The sequence below is a fragment of the Lissotriton helveticus genome, chromosome 4_1 (genome assembly GCF_964261635.1).
Source record: "Lissotriton helveticus chromosome 4_1, aLisHel1.1, whole genome shotgun sequence".
Lineage (NCBI taxonomy): Eukaryota > Metazoa > Chordata > Amphibia > Caudata > Salamandridae > Lissotriton > Lissotriton helveticus.
The window spans coordinates 842,017,253-842,044,599 of record NC_136063.1 but is presented as its reverse complement, the minus strand read 5'-3'; the positions used below and the strand labels follow the sequence as shown (position 1 = coordinate 842,044,599).

Sequence of the window (27,347 nt, the reverse complement as noted above, 5' to 3'; positions counted from 1 at the left end):
TCTGTCAGAGAAATAAGATATATATATGTACGTGTATGCGCACCCGTTTGTAAAATGATTAATCATTTGCCCGTTTAGGTTGCTATTTGCACTTCTTGTCCCACTTTAGACTTTCACCACTTTTACGCTATTGTTTTGATTGCTAGCATCTTAGCCTGGATAGGAGTGTTTAGTCATCTCCCTATCTAGATTACTATTCGCTCTTCTCGTCCCGCTTTACGCCCCTTCACCACTTTTGAACTAATATTGTAATCGCTAGCAGCCTAGCCTGGATATTGCCGACTGCCTCTTTTTCATAACTGGATTATATCAAATACGGCAGGTATAGCGTTGTACCAGTTGTTTATTTAAGGATTGCCGCTTGTGTACATTGTTGGCTGCTTTTCCCCTAAAAGACTGCCGATTCCTATCGGATGGAGCATATCTCACCATATACACTACAGTCCACCCTCTACCTTTGTGTCCTGTGCCTTTTGCTCGTGTATGACATGGCGCCCCAGTCTAACCAGAAGGCGTGCTACGCTACCTTCCACCCGTTAGCAAGGGTCCCAACTCCCTGGCTGCACAAGTAAATCCCCTTCTCTTACCTCGTCTCTCTGACGGTAGCGGTTCTGCCTCGTCCTCTTCCCGTTTCAGTATTGAGGAGCCGGGCGCGCTGTATTTAAACCCCATTTGGTTCCGACAAGTGAATTCAGCTGGTGTCTGCGCATGCGCACTCTCGCTGCAGTCTTACGTTTATTTGATCGCCATCTTGGAGTGGTAATTTTTAAGGAAAGGACCGCTATTTTCATTAGAAATAGGGGTTTAGGTTTATATTCGATAGATGTCTATTATTTATTTATTCTATTGAAGAATTATCCTGCATTTAAGGTCTATTTTGGTTCCCGATATATCCCGGATGTTTCTAACTTTCTCCATAGGTCATCATGTAAGTTACCATAGGGTTTGCTAGAAAAAAGATTTTAACGGCTGTTATCCGTGTTAATCTAGTTTAGACATATTATAATACTATGTGGTCTACCTAAATGTATCATTTTATTTCGTTCTAGAAGCCATGGCCACATCTTCCCATTTTTATTTAATTATTTCTGTATGCCAATGGGCACATGCCCTTATTGCCTATAGACCTATTCGTCGTTACTCTGTTTTATGCTGATTGTCTTATCGCAATCCGATTTTCGTGGATTTAGTGTTATTGGGGCATCATCTCAGGCACAGTATTGTTCTGTTTGGCTTATTTAAAGTTCATTACCGGTTGTGACTCTTATTTTATTTGCTAGAAAAAAGATTCTAACGGCTGTTATCCGTGTTAATCTAGTTTAGACATTTATTATAATACTATATGGTCTACCTGAATTTATCATTTTATTTCGTTCTAGAGGCCATGGCCACATCTTCCCATTTGTATTTAATTATTTCTGTATGCCACTGGGCACATGCCCTTATTGCCTATAGACCTATTCGTCGTTACTCGATTTAATGCTGATTGTCTTATTGTAATCCGATTTTCGTGGATTTAGTGTTATTGGGGCATCGTCTCAGGCACAGTATTGTTCAGTTGGGCTTACTTAAAGTTTTTATCACAGGTTGTGACTCTTTTTTATTACCCTCACCGGGATTACTTATATCAAGGTTTCCCACTCTTCTCTGGAATTCAAGCCATTTTGAATGGTATTGAATTTAATCATAAACCATTGTTCTTGCTGTTTTCTCCTTCTTCTGCTGTCCCCTAGTCTAGTTTGTTCCCTAATTCTTTCTAAGATGACCCATCTTAGATCTTTTTCATTGTGTCCCTTTTTCCCCCAGTGATCCACTAATGGAGCATTTTCCTTGTTGTTTTTTATTGCCGATTTGTGTTCACATATTCTGACCCTAAGTTCTCTGCCTGTTTCGCCTATGTAGCCCAGGTTGCATGGGCACAAAATCATGTATACCACGTTTTTTGTCCTGCAGTTATTTAAAGCGGTAATCTCTTGTGTGGCTCCATTATGTTCCACTTTCTTGGTCACTATACAAAGTTCGCATATGCAGCAGTTACCACATTTGTGGTTCCCTGTTGCTTTTGTTCCAGTTAGGGTAGTTTGACGTTCTATTATATCGTCCCTGTATGTGTGTACTAGACTTGATCTTAGGTTTTTGTTTTTCCTGTATGCATACAGAGGACGCTGTAGTGGGGTTTCAGTCCCCTCGTTAAGAATTTTCCAATTATGGTTTATTATATTCTTAACTTGGTTTGCCACTACGGAGTATTGGCTTACCATCACTATTTTCTCTTTAGTTTCTTTTTTGTCCCTCTTCTTCAGTAAACAGTCCCTATCGTAGTAGCGAGCTCTTTTCATGGAATGGGTAATCAGTTTCTTCGGGTAACCTCTCTCCTGAAATTTCTGCTTCATTTCTCCCGCATGTCTATAAAAATCATCTATTGTGGTGCAATTTCTCCTCAGGCGGAGAAATTCCCCAAAGGGGATAGAGTCCTTTTGGCTCCTGGGGTGGTAACTTCTGTAATGCAACACCGTGTTGCGGTCAGACTCCTTTTTGTATAGTTCCAACTTTAGTTGCATATCTTCATTTACTATACTAATGTCTAAGAAGTTTACTCTGTTTCTGCTATATGCTGCTGTAAATCTTAGATTTGTGTCTCCCAAGTTCAGCCATGATAGAAAATCTTGAAGGAGCTCAACTGTCCCTGACCAGATAAAGAAAATATCATCTATAAAGCGTGCCCAACTCCGGATGTTCTCGTAGTATGGGCTGATCTCGTTATAGATGTGTTTATTTTCAAATACACCTACATAAATGCAGGCCAGACTCGGCGCACATGTAGCGCCCATGCTGGTCCCTTTGCGTTGAATGTAAAGGTCCTTTTTAAACAGAAAAATGTTATTGAGGAGCACCATTGTGACACACTGTACTATGAAATCCTTACTGCCCCCTATGATTTCATTTTCCTCCAGTAGAGTCTTAATCACTTCGATGGTGTCATGTTGAGGTATGTTGGTATAAAGCGACTCTACGTCGAGGGTCACCATGATTTCATTTTCTCCATCAAATTCCATGCCTTCTACCTTTGTTATCATATCAGAGGTGTCCCTGATATATGATTTCTGTTTTTCCACTAATGGTTTTAGGAACCTATCCGCGTATTTGCTCAAAGGCTCCAGCAGGGAGTCAATGGACGCCACAATAGGTCTCAGTGGGGGGTTATTTAGGCTCTTGTGGACTTTGGGCAGTCCATAAAATGCTGGAGTCTTAGGGTTCATATTGTTGAGAAACTTCCATTCCTCTTCAGTAATGTCACCTTTTGATAGTGCTTGCTGAAGTAGTGTTCCCACCTCTCTCTTTAGTATATCCAGTCTGCTCTGGGGCACTCTCCTGTAGTGCAGTTCATTCGACAGGAGGGTCATCACTCTCTGATCGTAATCAGTGGTGTCAAAGACTACCACCCCTCCACCCTCGTCCGCGGGTTTAATTGTTATTTGCACGTCATTGGGGGATCCAGGCTAAGATGCTAGCAATCAAAACAATAGCGTAAAAGTGGTGAAAAAGTCTAAAGTGGGACAAGAAGTGCAAATAGCAACCTAAACGGGCAAATGATTAATCATTTTACAAACGGGTGCGCATACACGTACATATATATATCTTATTTCTCTGACAGAACATATCAAGTTAACTCACGGAATAACGCAGATATTATGCCCGTCCACGAGAAAATTTTAAAGCTTTTTAGGTAAGAGAAACGACAAATGTGGTTGATGATGTAAAGAAGTTAAAGACAGAAACCCCTTAAAATACATGAAGGTCATTGCCTTTGATGGTGACATCTCAATAACTATAATTCTTTACCTAGATAGATAAAAAGACAGACGAAAAAGAAAAGCGGAAGCGCCTGAATAAAACTACAGGGAAGTGGAAAAGAACCCCCATACAAACGGGCTCATTTAAATAAGAAGGTAACTGATCCCCCTACTAGTAACATTAACAGAAGGTAGAGGGGCCAAAATATAAAGACACTTAACCCTTTAAGTGCTGCCGTCGGCCAACGGTCGTCACGGGCACTACCTCCCCAGTGCTGCGTGCGACCGCTGGACGTCCATTTCAGCACTGGATAATGGACAGCGCAGCACTGGGGAGGTCTATTTACGAAGCTCCCAAGGTGTTAAGAACCCTTATATCTTTGCACTAGGAAGATCTCCACCCCGAATAAGAAGTGTGGAACCGAGGGGATAAATCTAAGAAATATCCGAAGGTGTACCCTCCAATTCCCAATAGGTAAGAGCGTGTACGAGTGTACCCACATTATGTGAGGATATAGCCACACAGATAGCCTATTTTTCCGCACTAAAGAAGAAACGGAGGAATAGAGTAATGCAGAAAAAATGTTGTAAATTTCTTCCTTGTGTGATGCATGTACTAGATATATGATCAGCAGTGTTGGGGAAACAGATGCCCTGATATAATAAGGGTCTCCACAGTATGCCACGGATGGTCTATTTTTTCTGAGTAAGGAAGGAATGGAGGGATAGAAAAATGTGAAAAAATGTCCTAAATTTCTTCCATGTATGATACATGTACTAGATATATGACCTGCATTGTTGGTAATCACATGCCTGGATGTAATAAGGGTGTCTGCATCATGAAAGACGATAAAAACACCATAGCCCTTGATCTGCAAAAATAATTGGAAGCAGATGTTAGAGACATACTGAAATGCCGATATTGAGTTAAATAAAAGTTCCAAGGCACTAAAGGGAAACGGGGACGAGAAAAAGTAGAATAAAAACTATGCCACGTCCTATTATAGAATAGTGATACCTTGTTTTTCTCCCCTTATATACAGAATGAGGGTGTTAATCAATAATTTTTGATGCCGGTGACCCCAAAGAAACGGCAGTCCTGAAGAAGGTGCTACAGAATCAAGTGTCCACAGCACCGAAACGCGTCGACGCATTTATATTTCCTTGTAGAATCCAAGTAGGGTCTAGGGGGCAATAGATATCCACATGTTGGCGACACTATTGACTGTACCGTGTATATACATAAGGACCATTGGATCTAATTAAAATTGTGGCAAAGGGATCTATAGACCACAACATAAAGGGTTTTTTTCCGTATTAAATTTTGTTGATTGTTGAAATTGCTTTTCCAATTGTTTGTGATATATTTAGCTAGTATAAATGAAATGGTATTTGTTTTGATGTCTATTATGAATTTTTTATGATGTTTTATGATGTTTTATGAATTTTCATGATTAATTGTTTCTTTTGCACTGTACTTATTCAAAGTTCCTTTGAATTTTTAAATCATTCTTGTGTAAATTTTAAGTTTCATTAAAAAGATTGTGAACGTTCATTTTTAGTGTGGAAATTTAGCATTAATTAATTCTTCATGAGTGACTGGCCTGGAGTTACAGGTGTGAGTGTTTACCCAGGGATTCCCCTTTGACTGGTTGTCACTGTACCCTGTTCCCTGGTGATAGTGGGGTACTCTCTCTTTAGATAAATTGAAAGAACAGCCTTGTGCTGGAGAGTTAGGTTTTGTGTTGACTGACTAGTTTTTCCTCTAAAAAACTAACAGTAGGTGGTCCAATCATACAATGGACACACTAAAGACTTTTGGCTTTAGTGAAGAACAATTGAACAAAATACTAAGTTCCAACAAAGGGGGAAGCAATATAACAGTAATCCCTAATGGTGGGGAAAAATGGAACCAGCTGGTCAATCTAAAAAAGAAAATAATTAGAACAGAACTGCATGCGGAGTTTATGACACAATACGTAAGAGCAGGTACGATGCCCACAGGCCTCCAGATACGGAATGAACCGGGGCTTTTTATCGATAACCCAAAATTCCTTGAAACCTGGACATTTATTTGTAACAGATGTAGCAGAGACCTAATGCTCCTAATAATTGAGACCGCTCAGAGTACTATCTTGATAGAGTTACAAGAAATGGAAGAACTAGAAAAAAGTCTCCTAGAAAGCAATGCTGTAGAAGAGGCAAAAAAGAAAATAGAAGAGATTAACCAAGACATGAATGGGTATTGTGAATACTTGACAAATCGTAAAACACAGAAACTGAGGAAGGACATAAATAAATTTACCCAGGAAGTAGTCTATCCTTTCCTCAAAAAAGACTATTACACAGAGAAACAAGAACAGAATAGGAGCGGAGGCCCGAGAGTCAGATTCCAGCAAAGACGACCAAGACACTTGAATTTCTCAGGGACATCTGAAAGTAGTGGGGAGGAAGATGTCCATGCTAGAGAAGAGGAGGAATACGCAGGCCCCAACAGAGAATATGAGAAAGCTTTTTTAGACCAGCGCCCCCAGAAAACCCGGGGAGGCTATCGTGGGAGAGGGAGAGGTCAGTACACGAGGAGACCAGCCCAAAGAGAGGAAGATCAGGAATACCAACAGAACCAGGCCCCTCAAGAGTACAAACTGACCAGGAACAAGGTATACTGGCGATAGAAAAAACACCTATTATAAACTTATCCCACAGAACCTTGACAAGTACTTAACAACAAGTTCTAGGGATGGGCTTCAACTTTGTGCCTACAGCAAGTATCAATAAATTCCAATTAGAGAAAGATTTACGAGCATTTTTTCGAAAGATACGTCTTCGACGTTTCTTTGAGAATAGGCCAGCTAGGGAAGCCCCGCAAGATTCAGGCTTAAGGACCAAATCCACCTTTACCCCAAGTTTAGGGATGGTAGACAAAAATCTCGAGATTTTTGAAACCATGGTCAAATTAGAGATTGGAATCCTATTGAATAAAAAACACTTTCAGGAACACAACATCACCAAAATACAGAGAGATGCCATAGATTCCCTCTCCAATGACGTGCAAATAACAATTAAACCCGCGGACAAGGGTGGAGGGGTGGTAGTCTTTGACACCACTGATTACGATCAGAGAGTGATGACCCTCCTGTCGAATGAACTGCACTACAGGAGAGTGCCCCAGAGCAGACTGGATATACTAAAGAGAGAGGTGGGAACACTACTTCAGCAAGCACTATCAAAAGGTGACATTACTGAAGAGGAATGGAAGTTTCTCAACAATATGAACCCTAAGACTCCAGCATTTTATGGACTGCCCAAAGTCCACAAGAGCCTAAATAACCCCCCACTGAGACCTATTGTGGCGTCCATTGACTCCCTGCTGGAGCCTTTGAGCAAATACGCGGATAGGTTCCTAAAACCATTAGTGGAAAAACAGAAATCATATATCAGGGACACCTCTGATATGATAACAAAGGTAGAAGGCATGGAATTTGATGGAGAAAATGAAATCATGGTGACCCTCGACGTAGAGTCGCTTTATACCAACATACCTCAACATGACACCATCGAAGTGATTAAGACTCTACTGGAGGAAAATGAAATCATAGGGGGCAGTAAGGATTTCATAGTACAGTGTGTCACAATGGTGCTCCTCAATAACATTTTTCTGTTTAAAAAGGACCTTTACATGCAACGCAAAGGGACCAGCATGGGCGCTACATGTGCGCCGAGTCTGGCCTGCATTTATGTAGGTGTATTTGAAAATAAACACATCTATAACGAGATCAGCCCATACTACGAGAACATCCGGAGTTGGGCACGCTTTATAGATGATATTTTCTTTATCTGGTCAGGGACAGTTGAGCTCCTTCAAGATTTTCTATCATGGCTGAACTTGGGAGACACGAATCTAAGATTTACAGCAGCATATAGCAGAAACAGAGTAAACTTCTTAGACATTAGTATAGTAAATGAAGATATGCAACTAAAGGTGGAACTATACAAAAAGGAGTCAGACCGCAACACGGTGTTGCATTACAGAAGTTACCACCCCAGGAGCCAAAAGGACTCTATCCCCTTTGGGGAATTTCTCCGCCTGAGGAGAAATTGCACCACAATAGATGATTTTTATAGACATGCGGGAGAAATGAAGCAGAAATTTCAGGAGAGAGGTTACCCGAAGAAACTGATTACCCATTCCATGAAAAGAGCTCGCTACTACGATAGGGACTGTTTACTGAAGAAGAGGGACAAAAAAGAAACTAAAGAGAAAATAGTGATGGTAAGCCAATACTCCGTAGTGGCAAACCAAGTTAAGAATATAATAAACCATAATTGGAAAATTCTTAACGAGGGGACTGAAACCCCACTACAGCGTCCTCTGTATGCATACAGGAAAAACAAAAACCTAAGATCAAGTCTAGTACACACATACAGGGACGATATAATAGAACGTCAAACTACCCTAACTGGAACAAAAGCAACAGGGAACCACAAATGTGGTAACTGCTGCATATGCGAACTTTGTATAGTGACCAAGAAAGTGGAACATAATGGAGCCACACAAGAGATTACCGCTTTAAATAACTGCAGGACAAAAAACGTGGTATACATGATTTTGTGCCCATGCAACCTGGGCTACATAGGCGAAACAGGCAGAGAACTTAGGGTCAGAATATGTGAACACAAATCGGCAATAAAAAACAACAAGGAAAATGCTCCATTAGTGGATCACTGGGGGAAAAAGGGACACAATGAAAAAGATCTAAGATGGGTCATCTTAGAAAGAATTAGGGAACAAACTAGACTAGGGGACAGCAGAAGAAGGAGAAAACAGCAAGAACAATGGTTTATGATTAAATTCAATACCATTCAAAATGGCTTGAATTCCAGAGAAGAGTGGGAAACCTTGATATAAGTAATCCCGGTGAGGGTAATAAAAAAGAGTCACAACCTGTGATAAAAACTTTAAGTAAGCCCAACTGAACAATACTGTGCCTGAGACGATGCCCCAATAACACTAAATCCACGAAAATCGGATTACAATAAGACAATCAGCATTAAATCGAGTAACGACGAATAGGTCTATAGGCAATAAAGGCATGTGCCCAGTGGCATACAGAAATAATTAAATACAAATGGGAAGATGTGGCCATGGCCTCTAGAACGAAATAAAATGATAAATTCAGGTAGACCATATAGTATTATAATAAATGTCTAAACTAGATTAACACGGATAACAGCCGTTAGAATCTTTTTTCTAGCAAATAAAAAAAGTGTCACAACCGGTAATGAAAACTTTAAATAAGCCAAACAGAACAATACTGTGCCTGAGATGATGCCCCAATAACACTAAATCCACGAAAATCGGATTGCGATAAGACAATCAGCATAAAACAGAGTAACGACGAATAGGTCTATAGGCAATAAGGGCATGTGCCCATTGGCATACAGAAATAATTAAATAAAAATGGGAAGATGTGGCCATGGCTTCTAGAACGAAATAAAATGATACATTTAGGTAGACCACATAGTATTATAATATGTCTAAACTAGATTAACACGGATAACAGCCGTTAAAATCTTTTTTCTAGCAAACCCTATGGTAACTTACATGATGACCTATGGAGAAAGTTAGAAACATCCGGGATATATCGGGAACCAAAATAGACCTTAAATGCAGGATAATTCTTCAATAGAATAAATAAATAATAGACATCTATCGAATATAAACCTAAACCCCTATTTCGAATGAAAATAGCGGTCCTTTCCTTAAAAATTACCACTCCAAGATGGCGATCAAATAAACGTAAGACTGCAGCGAGAGTGCGCATGCGCAGACACCAGCTGAATGCACTTGTCGGAACCAAATGGGGTTTAAATACAGCGCGCCCGGCTCCTCAATACTGAAACGGGAAGAGGACAAGGCAGAACCGCTACCGTCAGAGAGACGAGGTAAGAGAAGGGGATTTACTTGTGCAGCCAGGGAGTTGGGACCCTTACTAACGGGTGGAAGGTAGCGTAGCACGCCTTCTGGTTAGACTGGGGCGCCATGTCATACACGAGCAAAAGGCACAGGACACAAAGGTAGAGGGTGGACTGTAGTGTATATGGTGAGATATGCTCCATCCGATAGGAATCGGCAGTCTTTTAGGGGAAAAGCAGCCAACAATGTACACAAGCGGCAATCCTTAAATAAACAACTGGTACAACGCTATACCTGCCGTATTTGATATAATCCAGTTATGAAAAAGAGGCAGTCGGCAATATCCAGGCTAGGCTGCTAGCGATTACAATATTAGTTCAAAAGTGGTGAAGGGGCGTAAAGCGGGACGAGAAGAGCGAATAGTAATCTAGATAGGGAGATGACTAAACACTCCTATCCAGGCTAAGATGCTAGCAATCAAAACAATAGCGTAAAAGTGGTGAAAAAGTCTAAAGTGGGACAAGAAGTGCAAATAGCAACCTAAACGGGCAAATGATTAATCATTTTACAAACGGGTGCGCATACACGTACATATATATATCTTATTTCTCTGACAGAACATATCAAGTTAACTCACGGAATAACGCAGATATTATGCCCGTCCACGAGAAAATTTTAAAGCTTTTTAGGTAAGAGAAACGACAAATGTGGTTGATGATGTAAAGAAGTAAAAGACAGAAACCCCTTAAAAATACATGACGGTCATTGCCTTTGATGGTGACATCTCAATAACTATAATTCTTTACCTAGATAGATAAAAAGACAGACGAAAAAGAAAAGCGGAAGCGCCTGAATAAAACTACAGGGAAGTGGAAAAGAACCCCCATACAAACGGGCTCATTTAAATAAGAAGGTAACTGATCCCCCTACTAGTAACATTAACAGAAGGTAGAGGGGCCAAAATATAAAGACACTTAACCCTTTAAGTGCTGCCGTCGGCCAACGGTCGTCACGGGCACTACCTCCCCAGTGCTGCGTGCGACCGCTGGACGTCCATTTCAGCACTGGATAATGGACAGCGCAGCACTGGGGAGGTCTATTTACGAAGCTCCCAAGGTGTTAAGAACCCTTATATCTTTGCACTAGGAAGATCTCCACCCCGAATAAGAAGTGTGGAACCGAGGGGATAAATCTAAGAAATATCCGAAGGTGTACCCTCCAATTCCCAATAGGTAAGAGCGTGTACGAGTGTACCCACATTATGTGAGGATATAGCCACACAGATAGCCTATTTTTCCGCACTAAAGAAGAAACGGAGGAATAGAGTAATGCAGAAAAAATGTTGTAAATTTCTTCCTTGTGTGATGCATGTACTAGATATATGATCAGCAGTGTTGGGAAACAGATGCCCTGATAAAATAAGGGTCTCCACAGTATGCCACGGATGGTCTATTTTTCCTGAGTAAGGAAGGAATGGAGGGATAGAAAAATGTGAAAAAATGTCCTAAATTTCTTCCATGTATGATACATGTACTAGATATATGACCTGCATTGTTGGTAATCACATGCCTGGATGTAATAAGGGTGTCTGCATCATGAAAGACGATAAAAACACCATAGCCCTTGATCTGCAAAAATAATTGGAAGCAGATGTTAGAGACATACTGAAATGCCGATATTGAGTTAAATAAAAGTTCCAAGGCACTAAAGGGAAACGGGGATGAGAAAAAGTAGAATAAAAACTATGCCACGTCCTATTATAGAATTGTGATACCTTGTTTTTCTCCCCTTATATACAGAATGAGGGTGTTAATCAATAATTTTTGATGCCGGTGACCCCAAAGAAACGGCAGTCCTGAAGAAGGTGCTACAGAATCAAGTGTCCACAGCACCGAAACGCGTCGACGCATTTATATTTCCTTGTAGAATCCAAGTAGGGTCTAGGGGGCAATAGATATCCACATGTTGGCGACACTATTGACTGTACCCTGTATATACATAAGGACCATTGGATCTAATTAAAATTGTGGCAAAGGGATCTATAGACCACAACATAAAGGGGTTTTTTCCGTATTAAATTTTGTTGATTGTTGAAATTGCTTTTCCAATTGTTTGTGATATATTTAGCTAGTATAAATGAAATGGTATTTGTTTTGATGTCTATTATGAATTTTTTATGATGTTTTATGATGTTTTATGAATTTTCATGATTAATTGTTTCTTTTGCACTGTACTTATTCAAAGTTCCTTTGAATTTTTAAATCATTCTTGTGTAAATTTTAAGTTTCATTAAAAAGATTGTGAACGTTCATTTTTAGTGTGGAAATTTAGCATTAATTAATTCTTCATGAGTGACTGGCCTGGAGTTACAGGTGTGAGTGTTTACCCAGGGATTCCCCTTTGACTGGTATATCCAACTTTAGCCTCTGCCAAACCTCTGGGGACTGTGGACTCTGCACACTGTACCGTACTTTGGTGCAGTATATATAGAGCCACTTTCTTAGATTTCGTGTTAAAAAAGTCTGCCGCTGTAACAGATCTAGATCGCTGAGCGCAGGCAGAGATAACCTTTAACGATTTGCTGATGCCAGACGTATGGTAATAATTTTAAAACTGCCTTAGAGAGAGAGTTAAGACTATTGGCAACAGTGGTGAAAACAGAAAGACCCACGTGGTTCAACACAGACTACTGTATCAAATATGCTCCTTCCGTACTGTCATATAAATGTAAAGAATTACCAGCTCAACAACAGAAGTTATTAAAAATTCAAGGAAGTAACACCACATTATGAACTATAAAGGTAGTAATTTTCAGAAACCTTTGAATGGAGTGCTATTTTTAGGTCGAGGACTGCGTCGCACTGCGTAGCAGTGTGGGCGGAGCCTGAGATTTAAGGTTTCTTAGAGGGGGCTTGGAACCCGCCCCTCTTCTCCATTGGCTGGCCTCATAAATGCTGGGCAGCCATTGGAGGAGAGGGGCGTCACTCCCTTTAAGCCCCGTCTTTTTCGGATTCGGGGACGTGTTTTTTGCGTTCTTTCTATCTGTGACGTCATCCGTCACTCAACAAAAAACACGCCCCCGAATGCGAAAATGGCGGCACTTGCTTCCCAGACTTTACACTCCCCGTCAAAAGTGTCCTTTTTCCAACATACTGCCAATTACACATTAAGTTACATCTTTTTTTAACACTTTTAACCGTACAGTAGTTACTAGTTATTTCATTATACCGAATCTCTTTATCCGCCGGGTGTTTCGATTTTAAATTACTCGCTCCTCGGCGTTTCAAGTCAGTCAGTCAGATTCGTGAAACTAGTGTTTTCTCGAATGGACACAATGATTGTTTACGTCAAATTGGATTGTCCCTTTTCATGTTTTATATCCAGGCAGCCGAGGATCGCGTCAGGTTTCTATGACAACATCTCCCTCTCTAACACAAAATGTCGGCGGAGGGAGTGCATGAGGGAGAATACTAGTACAAATAGATGTGAGGATGGCGGAAATCATGAAAGCGCTCGCCTTGAGTTCATTGCCAGAGTCCCCGGCTGTGTCTGCGGCTTTGGAGCACCTGTCTGCTATCGGTGAGTGACGGAAGCTTGGTCCTGGTGACTCTAAAAGTTGTCACTGGAGTTCATACACCAGCAATCATGTCATCATTTTAGGAGAGTGTGTGTCAGAACGGCCGCCATGGGTGAATCAGGCACCCGACCGCCACTACAATTTAGTTTTTTTAATTTTTGCATTGGCCCACAGTGGAACGAGAAATATTTTCGGCAAGACGAAGCGGAAACAAGAGAAATACGTGAGGATGAGGGTTTATTTCCGCAATGGCAAAATAATTCCACCTAGTCAAGTAGATCCTTAAACCTTGAAAAGAAAACCTCGCTCTGCTTCCAGGCTGGGGCCCTCCCCGGAACCACCATAGCTGGTACCAAGGTGAGTGAACAAGGCCGTTGCTGAGGGGCTCCCCATGTTGTTGATGGAGTGCTGGGTGCCGGCCGAGACCCCTATGTGGTGACGCATACATGCAGACTGGGAACGGGCAGTGAAAAGGATGTTAAAGAGGGCGCCATATAATCCAATCCTTGCTCAGAAATACAACATTAAAACCGAACATTACAAATAAGAACACCATCGTCTTCGTTCATGATTAACAGAACCTGTGTTGTACTGTTCTTTACTTATATGCGTGTGCATAGGACGTGTTGTATATAATTGGTCAGACCTTCTGGTCCCAATTTGGGGGTTTAAGTGTTTCCCCTCACCTGTGGCACCGTATCCAATAGTTTTTCTCTCTCATAGTGTCATTTTCACGTTATTGGTTTAGCGCCGTCTGAGAACCTGTAATAATTAACATCCCCCTCTTTTGACCAATATACTCCAAACATGCCTATTCGGGTGCTCCAGTGTTCGTGGAAACTGCTGCTGACCCGTCTGTGGAGACGTGGAAGAGGGGAGGCTGTGTCGCCCTGGGAGACCTGCACACAGACGGACATGTCATGGCGAGGTAGGAAGCGATGGAAAACTTGGAGCAGGGACGGTACCTCCTGTGAGCAAACCTGCGAAATATAGCCCGGCTTTCCGGAGGAACCCCGACACTTGCAGACACTGGGGGCATTTTTAGTTCTGGGGTGGGGGGGTGCGGAGAAAGTATCTCACCTGTAAAGGGCACTACTTGACAAGCCTCCTAAACCAGCACTGAAAATAAAGGAGAGGTGGCCGGAAGCAATGGCTGAACCAATTTACGTTCTATCCTGCTAGAGATTAAGTCTAAAAAGTCTTGCTCCATACCCTGTGCTTGCTCTCCTGCACCCTGGCTGTGCTTGCTTCCCTGCCCCCTGGCTGTGCTGGCTTCCCTGCCCCCTGGCTGTGCTGGCTTCCCTGCCCCCTGGCTGTGCTGGCTTCCCTGCCCCCTGGCTGTGCTGGCTTCCCTGCCCCCTGGCTGTGCTGGCTTCCCTGCCCCCTGGCTGTGCTGGCTCCCCTGCCCCCTGGCTGTGCTGGCTCCCCTGCCCCCTGGCTGTGCTGGCTCCCCTGCCCCCTGGCTGTGCTTGCTCTCCCTTTGTGTGTGTGGCTCTGGGTGGGTATGTGTGTGTGTGTGTGGCTCTGGGTGGGTATGTGTGTGTGTGTGTGTGGCTCTGGGTGGGTATGTGTGTGTGTGTGTGTGGCTCTGGGTGGGTATGTGTGTGTGTGTGTGGCTCTGGGTGTGTGTGTGTGTGTGGCTCTGGGTGTGTGTGTGTGGCTCTGGGTGGGTGGGTGTGTGTGTGTGTGTGTGTGGCTCTGGGTGGGTATGTGTGTGTGTGTGTGTGGCTCTGGGTGTGTGTGTGTGTGGCTCTGGGTGTGTGTGTGTGTGGCTCTGGGTGTGTGTGTGTGTGGCTCTGGTGTGTGTGTGTGTGTGTGTGTGTGTGTGTGTGTGTGTGTGTGTGGCTCTGGGTGTGTGTGTGGCTCTGGGTGTGTGTGTGTGGCTCTGGGTGTGTGTGTGTGGCGCTCTGGGTGTGTGTGTGTGGCGCTCTGGGTGTGTGTGTGTGGCGCTCTGGGTGTGTGTGTGTGTGGCTCTGGGTGTGTGTGTGTGTGGCTCTGGGTGTGTGTGTGTGTGGCTCTGGGTGTGTGTGTGTGTGGGGGGGCTCTGGGTGTGTGGGGGGGGCTCTGGGTGTGTGGGGGGGGCTCTGGGTGTGTGGGGGGGGCTCTGGGTGTGTGGGGGGGGCTCTGGGTGTGTGGGGGGGCTCTGGGTGTGTGTGGGGGGGCTCTGGGTGTGTGTGGGGGGGGCTCTGGGTGTGTGTGGGGGGGGGCTCTGGGTGTGTGTGGGGGGGGCTCTGGGTGTGTGTGGGGGGGCTCTGGGTGTGTGGGGGGGGCTCTGGGTGTGTGGGGGGGGCTCTGGGTGTGTGTGGGGGGGGCTCTGGGTGTGTGTGGGGGGGGCTCTGGGTGTGTGTGGGGGGGGCTCTGGGTGTGTGTGGGGGGGCTCTGGGTGTGTGTGGGGGGGGCTCTGGGTGTGTGTGGGGGGGGCTCTGGGTGTGTGTGGGGGGGGCTCTGGGTGTGTGTGGGGGCTCTGGGGGTGTGGGGGGGCTCTCTGTGTGGGGGGGCTCTCTGTGTGGGGGGGCTCTCTGTGGGGGGGGCTCTCTGTGGGGGGGGCTCTCTGTGGGGGGGGCTCTCTGTGGGGGGGGCTCTCTGTGGGGGGGGCTCTCTGTGGGGGGGGCTCTCTGTGGGGGGGGCTCTCTGTGGGGGGGGCTCTCTGTGGGGGGGGCTCTCTGTGGGGGGGGCTCTCTGTGTGTGGGGGCTCTCTGTGTGGGGGGCTCTCTGTGTGGGGGGGCTCTCTGTGGGGGGGGCTCTCTGTGTGGGGGGGCTCTCTGTGTGGGGGGGCTCTCTGTGTGGGGGGGCTCTCTGTGTGGGGGGGCTCTCTGTGTGGGGGGGCTCTCTGTGTGGGGGGGCTCTCTGTGTGGGGGGGCTCTCTGTGTGGGGGGGCTCTCTGTGTGGGGGGGCTCTCTGTGTGGGGGGGCTCTCTGTGTGGGGGGGCTCTCTGTGTGGGGGGCTCTTTGTGTGGGGGGGCTCTTTGTGTGTGGGAGACTGTGTGGGGGGCTCTGTGTGTGGGGGGCTCTGTATGTGTGTGTGGGTGGCTTTGTGTGTGGCTCTGTGTGGGTGTAAATGCAATAGGTAATGCATTTGCGAGCGATTAAGCTATTGGCATTGTAAATGACAATGCCATTTATTTATGATTTTAAAAAAAATAAAAATAAATAAAAAGTCATGAGCAATACCAATAGCTCTACCTTTAATAATGCCGAGACCATTGCATTGTAAATGCTTGTTATGCTTTACCGGCCTAATACTAAACAATGCACTGCATGCGCTTGGCTAGATTAATTTTACATCATGCATTAAATAAACAGTAGAAACGAAATGTGTCGCATTACGTTGATTCATACAATGGGAATCCCTCCTGTGTGGAATAGGCACACACAGGGCAGCACTTTTTCTATTCATACAAACATGGCTTCAAAAAAAATTCAAAGCAATAAAAAGTGGCATTTATACACATTGTTCTGTATGCTGTCACAGCGCCGGAAAAAGCACTATTGTCAAGATAAATAGGGGACATGTGAATAATGAGACTACTGTATTCGAAAAGGATTGTTTGGGCTCATTCTGCTAGCTTCACTTTTGTACGGCAGCTATCAGACAGGCAGAGGTGACCGGCAGCCAGTTGCGAGGTCGGCTTAATACTATTTGCTGCACAACATGCTGGGGATAAACTCCGCATTGTCAAAAACATCTCTTCGAGTTTTTGAGATAGAGAGCCACTGACTCCCTTCCTACAGTGGATACACAAGAAAAATTGTACAGAAACAGAAGGCAATTACGAATAAGAGCACTCGGGGTACACACACGGCTTATTTGTCAATTACCTCTAATGACTGCATGCGCTCCAACAGATTTCTGTGCTCTTTATCTACAATCCTTTCTTCATAGAATTCCCGAAATGTCTTTTTGTACACAAGTTTCATCTTGTACTTCTTTGCCATTCTGTAAAAACAGGTAAATACAAAAAAACACATATTACTAGAAGCAATACATTTCTGTTGCCAGAGTGACATCTTGTGCCTGGATAACAGCATTACACATATTTAATGTACACAAATCGACTCGTGTTAATGCACAACCTCCTCAGCCAGATTCTATGAAGTGCCTGATAACTTGGGAGAAAGGGGCACTGGAGACGCCAGGCCTCTAACTTTCAGCTAGAGTGCACTGCACTGATGATACAAGAGCACATACTTCAACTTGAGGTCATGGGAGGGGACAGCCAGCAATCGCATTGAGGAAGCACGCACACGAGAGTGCGGTTGGAGGCTACGGCAGGAAACAAACAAACACACACACTCTTCAGAAATTAACAAGGACGAGGAAGAGTGCAGACAAGAAACACGGACAAAGGAAGGAGGGTGCGGGCAAGAAACACTGACGAGGGACCGGGGACCGTGGGAGTAACAAGGGAGGGGAAATTAAGCAGTGGAAGGACACCTGGACGAGGGTTGTCTAGGGGAGAGACCGAAAATGGCAGGGAAATATCGCAGCCAGCCACCACTAGGGGTGGGCGGAATTTGCGGAATTGCGTTACGCAAATCTTCGCGAAACTGTACAAATCTCTGTGAACACGCAGAAATTCCGCGAACACACAGAATTGCTTGTTTGCGATGCTTTTTTCCTGTTTGCAATCACTGTTTGCGTGCTCGGGGGGAAATATCTTGCGAACACGCATTTTGAGAACGCGAACAACCAAAAAATTTCGCGTAGTCGCGGAACACAGAATTTTGGGCAATTTCACATTCTCCGCGGAACGCAAAATTGCCCAAATTCCACGAGCGGAACAGAATTTACTGCCCAGGCCTAGCCACCACATCCACAGTGGTTCACTTGACCACATCACATACTTTTATTATTGAGCCAGACAGGACTGCTGTTGCAGCCCGAAGGTTACTGCAGGTAAAATGTGAATCAGTCATAAACCAAAGTGATGAATGAAGACGTCTGGAGTTGAGGTGGATACTCGTGCTCAGGGTTCATAGATAGCAGAAAGCAGGCTCCTTGATAGGTAGATGCTAGCTGATGGACATCTGTATAAAATCAAGGTACCGAGTCTGAGTGCGCCCAATGAGGGCCACAGGAATTATGCAGTCAGAAGTGACACACATTTAGACTTCTGCTGGGCAATTTTTAGGTTTCAACAAAATAAAACGTTTGCTTCTAGTTCAAATGCATCAAGAAGTGATGGGAATGTATGTTGCACGTACCGCAGTGGCAGTTATTTGGAAAAGTTAACTGTTCACCTTTCAGATGCTGACAGCTGTAAACCGGTCTGCTGCAAATGAGGTTACACTGTTGCCCAGATAGTGTCAATGTCCTCAGTTAAAGACAAAAGGAAGCACTTTTGTCTTGATCATGAAAAAGTCGTCTTAGTATACACTTCATACAGGAGGTCTGGCAGTGATCTATAAAGATCATTATACATGCCGCTGTACCTCTGACCCCATTTTAGATTGTGAAAGTATGACCTTCACCTTAGAGTTTTCTCCTAATGTTAGCTTCTCGTGGGCGCTCATATATCGCCCTCCGAGCCTTTAAAACAATTCCACACGTCTCTTCCCTCTGTTGTTGCCGATCTAGCAACCACTCCCTCCAACTTTACGCTGCTGGGTGATTTTAATATTCATTTTGATAGTACCTCTGATCGTACTGCCTTAGAGTTGATAGCTGGTCTCTCCGCATTACAACTGGACCAACTCGTCCTTTTCCCTACCCACACCAAAGGTCATCATTTGGACCCTGTATTAAGCAATTGTGCCAACTTTAAGGTAGGTTCTCCTATTTATCTCCCCTGGACTGATCATTTATTGATCCCTCTTATTTGGGAGATTCACAAACTCCCCTCCTTAACCCCAGTACTACGAAAAACACGGAATTGGTCCAAACTCCCGCTAGAACAATGGACCAAAGATCTAGAGTTGTCCAGACCACCTACCAATCAAGAGCCCCTGTCAGCCAATGATAATTACAATGATTGGATTCTGAATTCCCTTGATGCTACACTCCCCTTTCGCAAAACCATCGTAAAACGATCCAGGAACACTGCCCCCTGGTATTCAGCAGAGCTCAGGGGGAAAAAACGCCAGTGTAAAAGACTGGAAAGGAAATGGCGGCTGGAGTATGCCACGTCAGATAAAATTATTTATAGAGAGGCGATAAGATTTTACAAACAGGAGATAAAGATGGTGCAATCTGCATATTATACCAGTAAAATCTCCACGGCAAGCTCCAAACCTAAATAAATATATCAAATTGTGAAAAGCCTCACTAAGCTTCCCCAAATTTCTCCAGCCAATTATAACATACAATCCCGTTGCAATGATCTGGCAGAGTTCTTCTTCCAAAAAATCTACCAAATATACTCATTTCCTGGTGTGAATATGAATATCCACACTGAAGTACTATCTCCGTCCCGTCAGGAAACTATGTGTCATTCATTACCCATCCTGGATCAGTTTCCCCTGTTAAATCGAGAATTACTTGCACCCTTCATGCTGCAAGTAAAATCAGGTTCTCCCTGCGATCCTGCTCCCCCCCCGCACTCTGGTCGACGCCACCCATACTATTCTCCCTACCATGCTGGATGTACTTAATGCATCCATCTCCTCAGGCATTGTACCGCCTAAATGGAAACAAGCCATGGTACGAGCACTTTTGAAAAAATCCAATCTGGACGCTAATAATCTTAACAACTATCGTCCTATTTCTCTGCTCCCTTGGATGAGCAAAATCCTTGAGGAATAAGTCAATGGGCATTTAATGCTATTCCTCGAGAGCAACCATCTACTTGATGTCACCCAGACGGGTTTCCGCCCAAGCATGGGACCGAAACCGCCCTGCTTGCGGTGATGGAGGAAACCAGAGAGGTCTTAGATCGAGGGGGATTGGTGGCAGTCAACCTCCTCGATTTAAGCGCTGCATTTGACACGGTAAATCACAGAATTTTACTGCAGCGACTTTTTAGCCTAGGAGTATCAGGCAGGGCGTTAACCTGGCTCAAATCTTTTTTTAGCGACGGATCATTTCAAGTTTTTGAAGGAGACACAATCTCCTTTAGCAAACCTCTAGGATGTGGAGTTCCACAGGGCTCATCTTTGAGCCCTACGTTATTTAACGTATATATGAGACTACTGGCTGAGATTGTCAGCTCATACGGTATTAAGATCATTACATATGCGGACTATACTCAGTTGGTGGTCTCCCTTGCGCAGGGAGACAACACACTAGCAAAGACTGACCTGGCAGGTTGTTTAGAGGAAGTGAAAAATTGGATGACCGCGTCATGCCTTAAGCTCAACGGAGAAAAAACTGAGCTTATGCTTCTTGGCCGCTCTGCTCCACTTGCAATTAACTCTATATGGCCTCCCTGTCTGGGTCTGCCACCAGCCCCTAAAGACACCATAAAGAGTCTTCGGGTCTGGTTGGACAAGTCCCTGACGTTTGACAGCCAGGCAACCAGGCTGTCTGCCACTTGCTTTGGTCTTCTTAGACTTCTCAAGAAGATCCTGCCCCTTCTACCCTTCGAAGCCAAACATATTGTGATTCAAGGCCTGATCCAGTCTCGCCTTGACTTTGGCAATGCTCTGTATCTAGGAGCCCCTGATTACACCCTGCAGAAACTCCAGCTAATTCAAAATTCTGCTGCGCGCACGTTGCTCAAGCTCCCCCGTAGGCTCTCAGCCAAGCCCGGACTGAGGAGCCTCCATTGGCTTCCCGTTAGAGAGAGAATTAACTTCAAATCTTTGTGCAATGCGCATCGGGCCTTTTGGGAAACAGGCCCAGTGATCAATCACTTCCTAATCACTCCATATCACGCGAAAAAACAGTTGCGTTCTTCCCATTCCTTTTTTGCCACAGTTCCCAAAATTAGGAAATCAAGAGCAGGAGGTCGGTCATTCTCCTATAATGTGGCCAAGATATGGAACTCACTCCCTTTTCATCTGAGATCTATCCCTAACCTGCCTTCTTTTCGCAAACTGAAAACTTTTTTGTTCAACAAATAGAACCTCATTCCGTCCGGCCCACGGGCCTCCTCAGCTAGCACCTTTTTCTTTTAGCGCTTGGACGCCTCCGGGCAGCAATTCGCGCTTTACAAAACACATTTTCATTTCATTTCATTTCACTTCATTTCACTTCACCTCTCTTTTTAAGGCCTGATGCCTTGGATATTACTGTGCTGCATAGTGAGAGTCCTAAATCATATAAATGTAACGGCAATACTGTTCAAAAGAGCACTCTATTAATGGAAACAAGTGCTTTGAAAGCTCCTACTGTGACAACAGTCAACAAATCAGAATCAAGACTCAAAACACAACTTGGATTGACACCGTAAAAGAGGACCAGATTTCTTCCAAGAAATGAGCATGTAGGCTTGTTTCCTGCTGAGCGCAAAATAGATAACAAGCCTACATGTGCATATATCTTCTAACACAGTGTTTTGCTTTTGGAGGATCAGTGGTGGTAAAATAGTGCTCCGAAGCTGCCATGCAAGACAGAATCCTTAGCGGTTAGTGAAAACTATTTTCAATATTTAGGAACACTTTGTATTTTACACGGCTCTGGGACCCCCTTATTATTAATCAATGTGTGTTAAAGCAGCAAGATTATACAGTATTAGAATGAGACATACAACGAAGCATAATTTGCCTTTTCTTGATGAATAACTTTGTCAACCCTGCCGCACATTTTGGCCTTCTGCTGCCAGATAATTAAAAGGTTGTGATCGTAACCATAAGCCATTTCAATGCTATGAAGCGGTTGACTAGCTGAGGAAAAAGGGGAGGAAGATGAAAGGCAAAATCTTATCCTATGACACTCAGCAAAAAGGCCCCTCCCTTTCAAATCCCCACAGCAATTAATCTTGAGGCGAAGAAGGGGAATTATGTGTGGTTTCCAAATGGGGCCACTGCTGCAGTGCCCACATCAACTGAATAAAGCGATAGATCGTGTTTCACTGAAGTATGTAAAGGTCCTGTGTAGGGGGCATGCCCTTCGGCTGCTCCACTGCTAGGCTGTTTTATCAGGTTCCCCCAGGTCAGTGCTAAAATACAATTAAAGAATCTAAGAATTGCTGCACAAATAAAAAGCACAAGCAGTAACACTCTTTCTGGTGGATACTCTAAGTGCGGTTGTATGTGGGAACAACGAGTTTCTCTACAACAACTACCTTTACAACACGGTCTCTATAACGACTGAGTCTAAACCACGAACTGCTTTATCACGCATTCCTTTACCACAAATGTTCGTGGTAAAAGCATGCATGGAAAACAGCTATCCATAGCTAAGTTTACCACCCCCTCCCTCTCCCCCTGAGCACTAAATACACTCCCAACCCCCAAAAAACGACCACAAACTCCTCCCACCCCTAAAAACTACCCAAACCCCTCCCATCCCCTAAAAACTACCCCAAATCCCTCCAACCCCATAAAACTACCCCAAACCCCCACCCCCTAAAAACTACCTGGAACACCCCCACCCCTAAACACCCCACCCCTAAACAGAGCCCCGAATCCCCCACCCATTAAAAACTACCCCCAACACCCTCCCCACCCCCTAAAAACCTACCCTGGACCCCACCACCCACTAAAAACGACCCCAACCCCACCCCCTAAAAACTACCCCAAACCCCTCTTACCTGTCCTCTTCTCTTTCCGACGCACCTCTCTCTCCACCCATCCCAAACACTAGAACGACTGCCTTAACCCCACACATGCGTGGTTAGGGCAAAGTCGTTGTTAAGGCAAGTCGTTCGGCTTGCGGGCTTACACAACTCGTGGCTCTGGCCTAGTTGTTCCAGATATTTCCCTCCAAGTGCAGATCCCTCACCTTGTGAATATTGTTTGGTGCTGGACTGAATTCATAAAACTCAAAAAGCAGTACTCCTGGAATCGATACATAGCACCATGCAGCTCCACACCGACCTCGCTCAGCTCTGGAAGCGATGAACAGAACCACATAAAAATACTACCCAAGCAGGACCAGTGTGCAGAGCTCTAGATTGAGACCTTTTTAATGGAAAAAAGCACTCAATACCACAGAATGAGGAGGTGGGGCAGCGGTAAGGAATCTGCACTTAGAGTATCGAGCAGAAAAAGCATTACTGTAAGAAAGTGGCTCTATATATACCGGACCCAAGTAAGGTACAGTGTGTATAGAGTCCACAGTCCCCAGAGGTTTGGCAGAGGCTAAAGTCAGATATAACCTTACTCTCTAAAGTGGTAGCTTGGTCGAGCAGTAAGGCAGTATCAGAGGACAGTATAAAGCATTTGTTGTACACAGTCAGCAAATGGTCTCAGACACTCAAGAACTGAACTCTAGCCCAATTGTTTTGTATTAAAATATATAGTTGTTTTTATTTTAGAACCAACAAGGTATCAAAATATACTTTCCCAGCATGAGTTACTTTAGTTAAATACTTTTCAAATAGGCAATAGACTTTTTGATTACAATAGTTACAGTTGTTGCAATGGGCAATACAATTTCAAACACAATGCAACATTAAGGTCAAAGGGGAATTTCTAGATAGATGTAATTAATTACTTTATGGATTACTCTTCTAACCACAGCACTGGATCCTAGATTCAGTCCTGGGACATCTCCTGTAAACAGTTAAGTATAAGCGTTTTGGTTACAGTAGTGATTTTTAAGGAATATTATTGTATTTTAAAAGTTGACACTTAGCAACTTTTTCTCATGAATCACCATGTTATCCAATGGGAGGAAATTCACTTAGAAAAAGTAACGATAACACTACTTACCTGCTAACTCAGGGTTGGATCCTAGATCCAGCCCTGGTGCATCTCCTGTAAACAATTGAAAGAATGCGTTCAGTCATACAGGCGATTTTTAAGGAATATTTGTAGTTTTTGGAAATCGACACAAACTTTTCTGGTGAAAATCGTAGATTCCTATGGAAGGAAATTCAAGTTATGTTGGTAAGTACGGTTAGAATTACTTTTCAGGGTCAGTGCTGGGCTAAAAGATGTAGCACTGGGTTCTCTCCTGATAACAGGTAAGTAAATCGGAATTCGTTGTTCGGCTGATTTTAGATGAATATTTCAAAGTTTCAAAACTCCACACTTAAAATAATTTTTAAGAGAAACCAGTCAACGTTACCCTATGGAAGAAAAGTGAGTTATCGGCTTTTGGGTAAGTACTCGACTGGCAGACTTAAGGATCTGGGCATAGACTCCGGGGTCCCCCAGGGTCAGGTAGGTACAGTTGGTACACCCTCAGCGGCACAGGGGCAGCCAGGTGCAGAGGTAGTTAGGCCCAATGTTATCCAATGAGAGGCAGGGGGCCTTCGGTTGGTGGCGGCTGGCAAGCAGGGCATGCGGCTGTGGGAGCTGGGCCCCTGGTCACTTGCTCAGGGAAAATGGGGAAGTAGGTTAGGACCAAGGTTGCACTGCCAGGGGCACTCGGGCGGCTGGGTGCAGGGTGCTTTTTGAGCTGTCGGGCGCTCAATGTTATTCAAAGGAGAACTTGGAAGATGAAAAAGGACTGCAGGCTCGGAGACGGAGATTCTTCTGGAGCGACCAACACTTCGAGAGGTAAGTTGGGATCTTGGAGGATAGGTAGGCACCCAGGAGTTGGGCACAGGGGGCCGTGGGGCACCGGGTGCAGGGGTGTCTTTTGACGTCGGGAAATCTTACCCTTAGCTGGTCGCGGTTGGAGGGGTCCCTGGTTGTGAGGCTGCAGGCGTCGTCTGGGTCGTCGAGGAGGGACCTTGGGCACTAGATTTCAAGTCACAATCGCCGGGGCAACGCCCTCAGTTGCTGTCCGCAGGAGACGCTAGGATTTAGCAGGAGCAGGTTCAAGGATCAACAGGCAGGTAGGGCTGGGGCCACGTCAGTTGGTGTCGTCCTTTTGTTAGCAGCTGCACAGCACGTCATCCTTCTTGTTATTCTTGTTTCGAAATCGGAATCTGAGGAAGAAAGGTTCAGGGTGCCCCTAAATACTAAATGTAGGGGCATTACAGGTAGGGCAAGGGCCTGGGGTGAGTACACCCCCTATCCTGCTCCTCTCCTGTGGGAGGGGGGCAGGGACTTAGCTCTGATTGGACAGGGCTCCCCATCTTCAAGATGGCAGTAGCCCGGAGTTGTGCTTCACCCCACCTCTCCCACCTGAGGGGTGGAGTTGGCACAGGCTGGCATACCCCCTCTCCTCACTTAGGGTTTCCCGCCAGTCTTCCAGCCAGAGTGGGGGTCAGAACTGGTGGGGGCCAGTTGCTGAGTACAGCAAGAGGCCTGGAGAAGCTCAGAAAGGCGGCATGCCCTTGAAGCTTCCCCTGCCCATCCTGGGGGAGGAGACCTAGCACCTCGCCCAGGACGTGCATTGTTGCAGGCCCAGGAGAGCGGATGGCTCCCTACCCAGGGGTTCAGCAACATGTCTGCTGTGTGGCAGCCTAGGCAGCCCCTCAGACCAGAGGTCGGTTAGGTTCAGGGGGCAACTCCAAGTTGCCCTCTGTTGTGCATTTGGCATTACATCCCACACTGGCATCAGTGGGGATTTAATGAGCTGAGAAGTTTGATACCAAACTTCTCAGTCTTCAGTGTAGCCTTCATGGTGCTGTGGAGTTCGTAAGGACAACCTCCCAGTACCATATACCCTTTAATGGCATCACTGTGCTTACAGTGCCCAGGAATGGCCCTGGGTACTGTAGGGGCACAGGGCTAATGCACCTGTGCCCACACCACTGGCATAGTGCACCCAGCTAGAGGGGTGACTGATGTATGCCAGGGCAGTGTGTTTGTGGGCATGGCACACAGGGATGTAGGCCATGTTGACTCTTTGTTTAGTTCTGTACCGGGACACTCAGCCTGCAAAGGCAGTGTGTGGGTGTCGGGGTACAGGGCCCCTAAAGGTGGCACAATAAGAGCTGCAGCCCTTAGGGGTCTTCACTGGTCACAATGCCCTTAGTACCTACTGTACCATTTACCAGGGCCTGACATGTGGCCAGAGATGCCAACTGGGTTTTAGTTTCAACACAGTTTTAGGGAAGGAACACAGGCCCTGGGCACCTGTTTGGCAGGAGCCCAGGGCACACTCAGTCAAAGCACATCAGCAATTCTGCAAAAAGTAGGGGGGCATACCATGCAAGAAAGATGGCACTCTCTCACAATTACCAAAAGTAAGTAAATCGATCTTCTGATGTATACTTCTAACCACAGATTCCTGACCTTGTGAATAGATACCACAGCATTACCTCCTCAAGGACCCGACTGTCAAAGACAGTTGTGCTTTGTGATTGTGTGCACTGAAGCCCAGGTAGCAACCTGACAGATGTCCAGGATAGGCAATCTGCATGCTAACGCAGTAGTAGCAGCCTTGGCTCCAGTGGAAAGGGCCCTTCACCCCTGAGGACGCTGCTTCCTAGGTGGTGCCTTGCAGATACTAATGCAGAGTACTCTACAACTAATGGTGTTTCATTTCTGCACTGCCTTGCCTTTCATTCTCCCCTGATAAACACACAAAGAGATGATGATCCACCCAATAGTTTCTGGTGCGATCAATGTAGAAACTGAGGGATCTATTGGGATCCAATCAATGGAATCTCTACTCCTCTTTCAAGGGATGATGCGGGGCAAAAAAAGCTAGAAGGGGGATAGCCTTACCAACATGAAAAGGCATTAATACGTTCAGCAGAAAAGCAGCTCAATTCCTAAACACTAGTTTTCCTGGAAAAAAGGTTGTGTAAAGCAGCTGGACTGCGGGGCCTGAAGTTTACTTGCACAGCGAGCCAATGTGACTGCAAACAAAGAGACCGTTTTCAGTGTCAAGAGGCATAGCAGATTACTGAGTATCAGCTCAAATGAGTACACATTAAAATGGTGAGAATCAAATTAAAGAGTGAGAATCAAATGAGAGATGAGAATCAAATTGAATTCCCTCAAAGGCATCACAAAAGGCTTCGCCAACATCATGTGTTGCAAACATGTATGAAATCTCATCATATCAGATCGATGGAACTAAATAGTGAGGGCTGATAGGCAACTGCAAAATAGCAAAGAGAGTCTCCAAACAGCCTTAAACACTGCCCACTGCAAGTCCTTGCTGGGCCAAG

At 44.9% G+C, this 27,347-nt stretch overlaps 1 protein-coding gene across 1 annotated transcript in view; it reads right to left on the bottom strand.

Moving 5' to 3' along the window:
* RNMT (RNA guanine-7 methyltransferase) overlaps positions 1-27,347 on the bottom strand; it is a 188,921-nt gene that overhangs the window by 47,515 nt on the left and 114,059 nt on the right. The window contains exon 8 of the mRNA XM_078687503.1: positions 17,107-17,224. Within this exon, the coding sequence (XP_078543629.1) occupies positions 17,107-17,224 (118 nt within the window). The remainder of the gene's footprint in view (positions 1-17,106; positions 17,225-27,347) is intronic.